The 12710-nt window shown below is 39.7% G+C and overlaps 1 protein-coding gene across 20 annotated transcripts in view; it reads right to left on the bottom strand.

Moving 5' to 3' along the window:
• The window catches only part of KALRN (kalirin RhoGEF kinase), a 503525-nt gene that overhangs the window by 156688 nt on the left and 334127 nt on the right, over nucleotides 1-12710 (bottom strand). For all 20 annotated transcript variants that reach the window (XR_011152025.1, XM_069021109.1, XM_069021107.1 and 17 more), the window contains 2 exons: nucleotides 7837-8003; nucleotides 1772-1891 (listed from right to left, as the gene is read on the bottom strand). Coding sequence is in view for 19 of the 20 variants with exons in the window: in XM_069021109.1 (XP_068877210.1) it covers nucleotides 1772-1891; nucleotides 7837-8003 (287 nt within the window). In the remaining variant the exon portion in view is untranslated. The remainder of the gene's footprint in view (nucleotides 1-1771; nucleotides 1892-7836; nucleotides 8004-12710) is intronic.

Here is a 12710-nt window from a genome sequence, read left to right as displayed (position 1 = left end):
CCAGTATTTAATTGTCTGAACAGAAGCCCTAAAATCTCTCAGACTCCTCTGCTACGTCCCATTTGTAACTGCTGCTGACAAATTCTCATGTGATAGTTTTATGATCTAAGCCATGAATCTGGAAAAAAGCTTGAAATCATCTGGTAATACACTGATGAATAAAGCAACGTAGAGAAAGCTATTAGGAAACAAAGAGGATTAATACTTGGCAGAAACTTAGGAAGATGTTCAAGAACAACTAGTTAAATTTAATACCCAGCTGCTTTACTGATGTTAGAATTGTAATACTTGTTTGAAATAGACTTTGAAGGATTTCAACTGAAAATCAATTCCACATCTAGAATGCTTTTAGAGAACAGTCTGCCTTATGTGCTTTGTTGATCTCTTCCCCATATTGAGCTTTAAATACTTTAAATATTTAATCTAGTGGTCTTTCCTTTTGAAAACTTATTTTCCCCTTAATGTGGGATTTGCATTTACCACCAAATGCAAGCAGTTCCCCAGTGTCAGAAGCTGTGATAACTCAGCCAGTGGCTGTCGTGTTCCCCACTGCTGCCCGGTGGTGGCTGCCAAGATGTGGTCAGCACAGCTTGGTACCAGCCAGCTCATACAGAATTGATAAAAAACTTCTTCCTTTTCCTTTAGGAGCTGCAACAGCTGCTCCTTCCTTACTCTGAGCAGAGCTGGATCAAAATAAGTCATTAGCTGAGATTTAAACTCTAAACTTATTACCATCACTGTAATGTATATTGACTTACTTCAAGTTTACTAGGAGACATCCCTTCTTCTTCCCCCCACCTCCCACCCCCAGTCAGGCATCTCTTCAAATCTCTATATTTTCAGAGTTTAAAGTTTGGTTTTGTTTTCAGGTATACGGGTATTTTTCAGCTGTTCTTTTCTCTGTAAAAAGCTGACACTTAGCATAATCTGGGAAGCAGACACACCTTTTAAGATGGAACAGGAGAAAGCAATGGAACCTCCTTCTAGCAGCTGAAGTGAGCACACCCTGTGAGTGTAGGGTTTGCTCATAATAACAGAGACACACGAAGTACTGAACTTAACTAGGAATCCTGTACGCAGGGCAGACCTTAGCCCTTCGCTGCCTTCTCATTCAAAGGAAAGCTGCTCAGAGCAGGGGCTCTTCCTCCTTGCCCTGGGAGTGAGGCAAATGGGTTGGCTCACAATCTGTTTCCAAGGGCCAGGTCAAAGATGTGTAGTTACTCCAGAGCAAGAAGGGGCAAAAGCAGTTTAGGAGGCAATTCTTAAAAATTGCCCCTCTTGCCTCTTAGTCAAAGTTGAGGATGAGGGTTGGAATGAGTTTCTTTTCTGGTATTCATGAAAGGAAAGCTGAATGAAAGATTATTTAGTGTGAGAGCATTATCCAGTAAGAAAACATTCGCAAATGAATGCTGTGAAATGACCTGCAAGCAGTGAATGTGGGAAGAAACTGACTTGACAAACTTTTCCCATTTCCAATCACTTTATTAATTTTAATCTTCTTAATTTTTTATCAAAGAAATTATCAGGAGATGCCAGAGTGTCATTTTCATGAATGGAAAATCTGATATCTGGCAGCAGAAGAATTAGCTGCAGGTGATAAATAATTTATTTCACTATTAGCCTCTGGCTACATTATGAGTTTAACAGTAAGTTGGTTTTCTAAAGCTTCTGTTCCTCCCCTTCCTTCAAGAAAGCAATGATTGATGCCCATGAGATAAGGTTTTGTATGATGTTCACCTGGGAAGGAGAAACAAAGTTAACTTGGTGTTACCTCTATTGCCAGCTGAAACTGCTCGTGCTCTCGCTGGAGCTGCTCAGCCTCCGAGAGGGAGCTCGCATTGACAAGGCTCGCGTTCAGCATTGACTCCCCATTCCTGATCCAGCCAAGCACCTGCAAACAAAGGGTGTGCTCATGGAAAGGTTGCTTCTGTACCAAGGTTTATGCAGTCACCTACCACAAAATGCTTCAGCCTAGCTGAACAACAGGTGTGGTCTCGGGCTGAATCTGTGAGCAGAAAGAAATCCTAGGATAAGGTCTTAATGACACATGTTTTTAGAAGGCAAAGATCTTACTGAAAAAGTTATTGCTTGAAGAATTAAACTCTCTTTACATGGATATCCTTTACGTGGATATTTGGATAGCAAAGAGCACTCATTTCCAAGGTTTGACCACAAAAATGAATGGCCCCCTATACAACTACCCCAGGTCAAAACCACAAAGCATAATGAAGGAAATTTGAATTTAAATATCTTTCAAATTTCCAGCTGGAATCATAGATGTTGCAACACCTTTCTGCTTCACTTGCCTGTGTTTCTCTCACAGAAAAGTCTGAGCTTAGGGGTGAGGAGGGAGAAGATACAGTTGGTTTAATCTGGCACAGAGTTAAGATGCGGTTGGAGTTTCCACCTACACACAGAGCTAGGAAAAAACGCCAGGTCTTGCATTTTGTATTTAATCAAGAAGCTTTACTTCAGAGATGCTCAAATTATTCGTAGACATGCAATCCATGCTGTAATGACTGCAGAATCAAGTCCTAAATGTACATAATTAATCTGTCAAGCTTATACTCACTCATTTAAACACCAACGTTTTCTGCTATTTTAAGACACGTGTTTGGGATATTAGCACCCAGAATGCACATGCAAGTTCTTTCCTGTGTTGTCTCAAAGCCTTTTTTCTACCTGTGAAGGTGTCACATTAGTCCAGTAAAGCCAGAAAGTTGCTGAATCCAATTCATAGATGCACAGGAAATTCTGAGTGCTCAATGATTACCCTAAATTTAGCTCACGATTTCTAAAATTGACTTTGCTGCAATAGTCTACATAGCAATTTCCCTTTTGTACTATCCTTTTCTCCAAGTGATCCATTAAATTGCCTGAAGCAAACAGGGATTTTCTATTGTTTGTTTTTCATCCCTACATCATGCATCACCCTAGTTAGTGCCATTCAGTTCCCTGTAAGATAAAAAAATGAGTTTTCCCTAGGAGAAAAAAGGAAGACATCTATACATGTAGCTGACCCTAATTTGTAGAAAATTACATTCTGCTCAGTACAACAGTGTGGAAGATTTCATTTCATTCATTTGTCTTTCATCAGCAGGTGTAATAGTTCCTGTGGGAAATGCATCACACATTTAAAGGAAAAGCAATCGAGTTAGCATATGGCAATTGTATTGTCTGGGCTGTTCTATAATCCATCCTATTTGAACCCTATATTATTACAAACTATCTGGTACCAAACACTGAAGTTAGCCAAAGGATCACAGGACCTGGAAAAGGCTTGAATTGAGGACTTCATGAGGCAAGACATGCTTTCATGTTTTACATATTGCAATACATCCAGGCTTGGACCATTTGGAATGTAGAAAAAATTCAGTGTGTATGATAAAAATACAGATTTTTTTTTTTTTTTCCTCTGTGGAACAGCTTTTATTTCAGCTGAATTTTTCAAAAACTGCCACAGACAGTTTGACACAGATTTCACACAAATATCTGAGTCTCTAAATAGTAAAACATCAGAATAAAAATCTGTGGAAACTCAGTCTTAAAACAAAGCAACTTGATTTGGTAGAGGGACCACACAACCAGTCTGCCAGGTTTCCTCTAGTATTAACAACACATATTCATCCCTCCATTCAAGTGTCTTGCAGACTCAAATTATCCAGGGGAAAGCAGTTCCAGTGGGCTGATGGACTCCATGTGCCAGCAATGCTGCCAGCACCATTTCTGACCAAGGCTGCTGCCACCCCTGAGTAGTTGCCCCCTCTCCTTCCCCCAGAGTGTGGGGTTAGACACTCATTTTGGAGCTCCTACATTCCCCTTTCCCGGCCCAAGGAGCACCCAAGCAGCAGCAAATTTTGCTTGGAAGCACATTCAGCGACCCTTTCTGCTTCCAGAAGTCTGCCAGAATGTCAGAGCCTCATCTGGGATTGCATCTGCTACTTTCATAGCAGTAATGTTTCTTTCTTACTCGTGTGTGTTGTTTACATACAGTAAGGAAAAAAAAACATCAGTTGCACAACTAAAGCTTCTTAAGTCTAAGTTCAAAACTCAGACACTTGCAGAGATAGTCCTTGTGTCTCTGGTTTAGAACAGAGAACTGGCTGGAAGAGGGCATTTACACATTTGTAACTGGTTTACAAGACCTGCTCACAAATTGACTCCTACTTATATAATACTTAATACCTTTTCATTAAAATATATAGAAAAGCTCCTAATACAGCATCAAGGCACTTCTGTGATCATTTCCTGTATTAATAAGTTCACCATTATTTAGCAATGTGCAGACAGGTCAACCCTAAAAGATAGCTTTAAACAGACATTTCCTACAAATTACACATTTTATCAGCTTTGTAGAAGCGGTGATTAAATAATTCTGGAGTTAAATAAATCTTCAAAGACTTTCTTATGCAGCCTAACAATTTTTTATTTTTTATAACAGAGAAGCAGGAACACTTTTACAGGATCTTATATAAAAGGCACTTGTCACTGGAGAACAGTTTCACTGCAAGGCATGGGTTGTTTAACAGGGCAACCACCACAGCTCTGAAACAACTCCCACATTTGATTCCAATCTGCTTTACAGAGGCCAAGCTCCTGTACAGGGATTCTCTGTAATTAAATAATAGTACCAAATTCTTCCAAAACTCATAATTTCTCCCCTGGAAATCTGCCATCTTCACTGAGCACAGAGTCAGACTCTACAGGAAAAATAAAGATTGAGGCATCCCTTGTGCAGCCATCCTCAAGAAATGCAAATTCTGTACCATGCAGTGCTTTTGTCTACTGCTCAGTTTAGTCAGAATGCCTTCCTTCATGTTTCTAAAAAAGACTTAAGGCCTTGCTTTGGATACCTCTCCAGTCAGATAAGCAAAGATTTTTATGTTTAAAAGACAAAACAATGTAAGTGAATCTTTTACACCTCCAGACCCTTTGCAGATTCCTTGAGAAGCTTTTACTAACACAGACACAACCATCACGGACAGCTTCTGGTAATTTTAACCATGTTTAAAACTGCATCAGTTTTCCAGGAGCTTTTTGACATAAGATTAGGAAAAAAACCCCTATATTCAGTGTCTCTGAAATGACTACTTCCCTCATCCCTTGGGCATATATATTTTGAAGCAAATCTTATGCCAAACAGCAAAAATAAATGGATAACAAGAACATCAAAAGGACTAAATATACTTCAAAACAACCTGGAAAGCAAGTATAGTGGGACACCTTGAGGATATCTTGGAGCAAATTAGGTCAAGTTCAACAGTTATAAAAAAAAAAAGCCCAAACCATACAAAGATAAATTAAGGGGATAGGGAAGCCAAACAGCTGCAGGCAGAGCATTAGAGTTTGTTTTTTTAAACTGATCTCCACAAATCTATCCTGCTATTACTTTTATGTAAACAGTCCAAGCTCTGTAGTTTCTGTCAGAAATAAGTGGGATCCAAATGAGGGAAAATCAGGCTTGGACAGAATTTTTCTTAATAACAAAGACCTTGTGAATTACTGATCTTTACTATTTCCATGCTAAAGCAGTTCACAGAACATCTCATTTGGAATTGCTCCACTTTAATGGCCCCAAACTTCAATTCATTGTCTTGGCATTCGAACCCTTGGTGCGTAGGATATAAAGCAGAAATCTCTGGTAAACGAAACTTAAATAGATAGAGACAGTTAAAAGACTTTTTATTTCCATGAGCCATTTTATCAAAATGCAAACACATGTACATGTAGAAGCCTTGACCAATTTTACTCTGTCAGCAGAACTTAGCACAGCTACAGGAGGTGTCTTGCAACAACCACATCTCAACTCATTCACAAGAGAAAGGGCAATTTGGTAATGAGATCATCCATTATCTCAGATGCAGTAACTGAAAGTGAAGGAAACCTGGACCAGACTGGAGATGAACTACAAGCCAAAATCAATATATTTCCCAATTTCACTAAATGGTGGGGAATATGACTCATCTACAGGAAACCAAACAGGACACAAATATTTTAACTCGCCTCTTTCTAAGGGAGACTGTAGCTGTGGTAATTTATGGGTTAACAAGCAAAGGAGCCCTTAGGATTCAGCTGAACAAATAAAATGTTTTTTCACTACTGGTTTGCTGAGAGGTCACACAATAACAAAGGCTCTGATGGTCCCAAGCTCCGTTAGGGAAATGCTAATTCAAGGCAGCTGTTCTCCCACAGTAAGTACTAGCTCAGTCCTATAATCACTTCCTTTGGGTAGATTTTGGTTGTAAAATAGTTAAAGACCAGCAGATATTTGATAATAAGGCAAATAACATCAGGCACCTGCAGAAGGTGCTGCACTGCCACTGAATGGCTGCAGGAGCAGCCACAGGGCTGACTGCACTTCATCCTGAGCAAGTGGGCAACCTGCACCTTTAGCTTTTCTGCTACACGTGTAACTCCTCCCAGTTTTCTGTCATAAGTTAAAATGGCTCTGCTTCATCATAAATCTATCACACACACCTCCAAGCTTAGCTAAGCTGTGTATAAGAAACGTCAGGAACCTATAGAAAAAAAAGGATATACTTCATAACCATGTTAAGATAGTGACTGCAAATATCACAGAGTGTTTCTGGGTTTTGCTTGTTTTCTTTTTTATTTTTTTTTCAGAAGAAAGCCAAGCAGTCAACAGAGCTCCAGAACTTCATGAGGAGCTGGTCTTCAATAATCACAAATGCAAAATGACCATATTTTAAAAATAAAAATTAGGAGAGTTCTATGCTACTTTCAGGTAGAGTTGCAAAACATTCACATCAAAGTGGACTTTGATAGAAAATGTATGCACTGGTGTTAATGCTGCCAGCTTTCTGAGTGTGAAGGATTTTTTTTTTTTTTTGCCAGCAATGATAAACCAATTCAGCAAAGCATCGCTCAGTTATTCTGTCTTCAAAAGTGAGTATTTAAGATCATATGTACTGAGCATTCAGAGTGTGTGTGTGTATAAGTAAACAAATAGGCAGATATCTTTCATGAACACCTTGTACTATTTGGACACCCCTCCCAACACCAGTCCCAACCCACCTATTTGTATAAGTAAAATGGAAAACTGAATTTTCCACGTGTCTGGAAAAATATTCTTGGTTTTCTTGATGAAATCAAGACCATTCAATTAAAATCCAGGCATACACTGGAGTGTGAAGCCACCTATGGGCTAGGAAGCAAGAAGTGTAATGTTATCCTGTGCAGCAAAGTAAAACAAAGAAAGATGAGGCATCCAAATTAAATAGTAGGGAAAACCAAGGGAGATAGAACATGACTGCCTGCCCTAGGATAAAATCTGAAAGAAAGGCAGTGTAACAATACGAAGTTGGCTAAACAAGTCCTGGGATCTAGAGACCACTGACAGAATTTTTTACATCACCAGAAGATGCTAAAGATTCCTGCAAGACAACAGATGTATAGCAACAAATGAAAAGGTAAAACTACCATAATGTCATATTTATGTCACAGCTCAGTTGCCTTTGCTTTGGGCCTGTTCTCTGCCTCAGTTAAATTCTGGGGCACAAGTCAAATAAGTATATTCCCAGAACACTTGGAGTTTGAGGCTGTTTCTCCAGTTGAGACGCTACATGGTCAGTTCTGTGCAGAATTCCTGCAACTACTCATGAATTCAAGAACATGCACACTTAGGGGAGCAGAGCCCCTCCTCATTTGCAAAGGGCCATTCTGAAACCTGTCAGCAAACCAAGTACTGTTACAGAAAGGGGGATTTAGACTGCTCACCTAAAGGTTTGTTACTTGGCAGACACTGGCTTAGCAGGTTGAATGTCTGTAATGGCTGAAACCCACCTTAAGCCCCTCATGTGTGGTTAAAACTCTCACCTGCTTGACCTCAGCCTGGAGGTGCCGGAGCTGTAGGCACTGCTCTAACCTCTTGTGAGTTTGGTCAGCATTAAGCTCCAGCTCGTGCTGTTTCTCATGAAGGAATTCCAGCAATTCTTGAACCTGTGTCGCAAGATCAATGTCTTTTTCACAGATCAGCTCAATGCCTGTAATGTGCAGAGAGAGAGAGATCATCACACTCACTTGAAATTTCAAATTTGCAGAACTGTAAACTTCAAAATTTTTTACCACCTAACACAATAATTTACAACTCTCTGAGTAACTCTTTCTCACTTAACTTTCTCACATGCAATTTTTGGCTCTCCCAGTTGCCTACCCCTCATCACTACATTTTTCTACAAAACAGTGTTTCTCTGGTTATCACTGCTCATCTGACTCATTGGCATCTGGCCAGCAGGACATGACTTAAGCATAGTCTTGCCCAAAAAACTTGCATGAACATCAAATTTTTAAAAAGACAGAAAAGACCTCCATGTTTTAGGGTAATTCATAGACTTATACTTTAGGAATGCACGTTGAAAAAAACCTAGAAGAGAAAAGAGGAAGAAAATAGAAAAGTGAAATACAGGAAGTCAACTCTAGGCCAGATCTACAGTAGTGCTACAAGCGCAGGGAACTCCACGGTGAAAACTTTTTTCCATCTGGATGCTTGCAGAGGATCATTAACAATGAATTAGTTTAACTCAGAATTTAGTTCTTTCAGAATTATTCCACAGACTGACTTTCATCCAGTCCTCACATACCAAAGAGAAGGGGTGTCTTAGTACCACATCCCCCTCCCTTGCATCCTACGTGAACTTGATAAACCCCTCAAAGGCCTGGTCTGATTTCTTTGTCCTGACTTGATCAGGGATTGAAGTAGAGACTTTCTGAGGTCCTTCCTACCTCCTGAATGTTTTTTTTTGACACTGTGAGCCATGTGTGTAGTGGTTACATGACACACAGTGCAGAGCTCCCTTCAGGGTGACACCGGTGTGATTGTGACACTGGGTTCACTACCAGTGCAACAGGGAAGGTTTGGCCTGGAGGAAATATGATGTCATCCCATGTTACTGCAGTCCCTGGGATTGCAAACTAATAAAGACCTGACTCTTCCCTTAGTAAGGTCTACTGGAATTTTGCCATTGGCCTCAAAGCAGGAAGGATAAGGAACCTAATATAAAAATAATGTGATTGCAGTAATGCTGAGAAAACACTGCACTTTCCTCCAAAGCCATTTGATTTCACAGAATAATACAGCATTAAAAAAGAAATGTGTTAATTAGAAGCTGCTGAAAAAAAAGACTTGGACACTATTTTTAAAAACCATTTAGAAAGTTGTCTTTACCTCCCCCTTTATCCACCTCAGAGGCACATGACTTTCATTCAGTGGTATCTACACAGGACAGCACACAAAATAAATATGACCTTATTACTAACCCTATCTCTTTTTCCTGGTTTCTGGTTTTATCAGGAAAAGCACATGGGAATGCAAATGATTGGCTTATTCCCTTTCCCAGCCAAAATAAAACAGTTCCTTCGTTACCAAATAAAATGGAATGGCCCCTGGCTTCCCATTTAAAACTGGAAATTTAATATATGTTTCTATTCTTGGGAGTGAAGTTCCTTTCAATTGCCAGACACCAGGCATTGTTGCTGCAATTAGCATGCATATGGTTCTGTATCCTGAGGACATGATGGATTTTTTTATGCTTGACTTCACCACACCTATTGGATATTAAATGCACAGCTTTCCCTCCTGCACACTCAGCTGGTGCAGTTCTGATCATGCTAACTCATCAGCAGCAACCAGGGAACTGCCTGGGATGCTATCCAAGGGCAGTGTGTGCTCCCCATGATGAATGATCTGCCCTTTCCTGCTTGTCATATGTCACGCAGATTTATTCTCTGGTGCCAGTGCATGCAGTGAGAGCATTTTTTCTTCTCAAGTATTGGCTGGCAAAATAGAAAGCCCTGTTTTCCGAATAATTTCATACATATTATCTTTACATTGTGTTCTGACAGCTAGAAGAGCACAGCTGACTTTCTGATAAAATAAACTTGGTTGCCATTTTCTTCTAATGTCTCAAGCTGTACAGCAGATGTCAAGTGAATGATATTGAATTGGAAATGTTTTTAAAAAATCCTAAAGGAAAGAGTACTGAGCCACACTAACTGGCATCCTACAAAACATACATTAGTGACACCTGAACTGCTTGCACTGTGAGGTACAATTCAGTCTAGGGAAGGGGTATTGCTTTTTAACCTTCACAAAACTGTTCTGAAACTGCTTTAAACCTGCTTTAGCCTGAAATACTAAGAGCCTGTGATAGCAGAGTTTATAGTCTCTTCTTTGCAATATAAACTACAGTTATAATTAACTATAAAGGACATCACAAACCAAATTAAATAGATTTCTGCTTCCCTTTTAAGCAATGCAACACTTGGAAAAGAGGTGAAAAGTGTTACCTTGATGACCAGGAAGCAAAAGGACTTTGAATTTTACACATATCAGGTAGTGACTGAATAGATGTTCCCAACTTCAGCTCTAGAGTGTATTTCAGGTTTGGCTTAGAAGCAATTTGTCTAAGATAGAAAAAGGGAGCTCTGTAAACCGTAAGAGACTCCCAGCTGGGGGCTCATTATGACAATGATACTGACAATGCAAATGGACTCTAATAATCAAATAAATTTGCATAATCAATTAACCAGCTATTAGAGTGTAACTGCTTTTAATGCCTAGAATCAGACTAACTAAGGTGCATATGCTAATAAATTACCTGAGAATGTCGTCACCACAGCTTGGGCTCAAGTGGTAAATCACTCCTGAATAATTATCCTAAACTTTCCATGCGAAATGGATTTCTCAGAAATGTCCAAGTTGTCACTTTTGGAAACACCAGGCCCCTTCAAGATATTGAGTTAGGCACCCAGAAAACTCAATAACCATTTCTGAGAGTATTTACCCACATATTTAGCTTTGCTATCAGTGGTAGAGCTATAATCAAACAGGAAAAATAGCAGTTAGGTTCCTTGAAATAAAAAGTGCTGGATCATTAAAAACTCCAGTCTTGTTGAGAATACTGTTATTATATTCTATACATGCAAAAGTTTCCTGATTGACACAGATTTTAGTGACAATTTGCAAGTACTTCAAAATTTCAGGAAACACAACCTGACTTCCAGATCTTACCTATTCCCCAACAAAACCAAACATTTCTTTAAAAAATAATTATTCTGATGGTCAAAACAGTCTAATCGAGGCTCACTCGCACGTGCTGGAGTAGTGGAAGTGATCACAGGAACATAACCCTGTGCTGGATGGAACTTTGGAAACACTGGACTTGCAGGGATGCCTCATTGCAGAGATGCCCTCAATATCCACAGAGTTTGACCTGGTGCATCACAGAACCACCGGATTTATTGTACCAACATTAGAATGTTCACAGGGATTTCCAGACACTCCACAGCCCAGTAAGGCTCAGTGCTCCCAGTCTGCATCAGAAATGCAAAAATCATGGGTGAATGTCTAACACCTTCTTTTTCTACCTCCACAAAACTTCCAAGTGAAAAAGACATCATAAATGGAAACACCTGGATGTAATTTTATCTGACAGACTTGCTGGCTTAAAGACCTCCAAGCCAAACGAGGAGAGTGATCAAAATCAAGTCAGTTTCCTGTGTGGCATGTTGAAAAGAATAAAGCTCAAAGAGAGTTATAGGGAAAAGAAGAAACTTGGTCAATTAAGGGTGGTCGGTTAGGTAGAATGGCTCTGGAAAATCACATTTTTTCTGGCTTTATCTTCTGTGGCTACAGCTGAGTTTTGATTGTAGCAGTGGTGACAGTGTACAATAGGCAGCAGCAATAGCATCTGATTTCCCAGAACCCCTGCAAGTTTTCAGCTCTGGCAGTTAAGAATAATCCTCCCCTACCCTACGCACTGAATGGCTATGATAAAGGATTCAGGAAGAGGGAGTAAAATTAAATCACTTTTTTATGAAGTATAACTGTTCTTTATTGAAGCAAGAAGCAGTAGGCTCCCAAGTGCTATGTTTCTCCCTTATTTTTCCATTCTCCCAGCATTTAGCATTCCATGCATAGCAGACATGGCCATTACCTTTGATTAACTGCAGTTACTCTACATCCCCATGGGACTTCTGCTTCCCTGCTTTTGGGAGCAGTGGATTTTTATTGGGTAGGCTTCATAGAAAGTCATCTTAGATAATTCTACAAAAACATTTTAGAAATGAGTTCATTGAGTTGCTAACCTTTTGTCAGCAAGCCAAAAGAAGTTGTTTCCAACTTCTTGACAAACACAGAATTTATTTATTTTTTATTTTCTAAAATTCGGCCACTGAGGCTCCTGACTGTGCTCTGTTCTGGATCATATTCTTTACCTCCCATGGGTTCCTTCAGGATTAAAAAACAGACAAAAGAGCACAAACATCTTAACCAATGTCTTAGGATGAGTTTTCTAACTCAGAAAGCAGGGAGGCTGAAGCACAGGGCCAGGCATTGTGTGGGCACATCCCAGAGAGGCTCACCCATGGGTCACAGAATGCACCACATTATCTAGTTCACAACATACTCTTGAAGCAGTCCTCAAGCCGCTGTTGAGTGCAGCCTGCCAAATCAGGCTGGATACTGCCAGATTGTTTTGAAGGTAGGTGCCTAGATGTAAAATGTTTGCCAAAGAATAAAACCATAAAATCCCTTTTTATTTCAAATGAGGGAAGGAACAGGAATTGCTCTTGCTTTTCACTCTTTCCAAACGTTTTAAAAGGTTAAAACACTACACAAGTAACATTCACTTCTGGGCTTTATACCGTGATTAATCTGAATTATGATATTCCTTTTCCAGATGCAAAATGCA

Source organism: Aphelocoma coerulescens, chromosome 7, assembly GCF_041296385.1.
Source record: "Aphelocoma coerulescens isolate FSJ_1873_10779 chromosome 7, UR_Acoe_1.0, whole genome shotgun sequence".
NCBI classification, from domain to species: Eukaryota; Metazoa; Chordata; class Aves; order Passeriformes; family Corvidae; genus Aphelocoma; species Aphelocoma coerulescens.
This window is presented reverse-complemented; position numbering and strand designations above follow the sequence as displayed.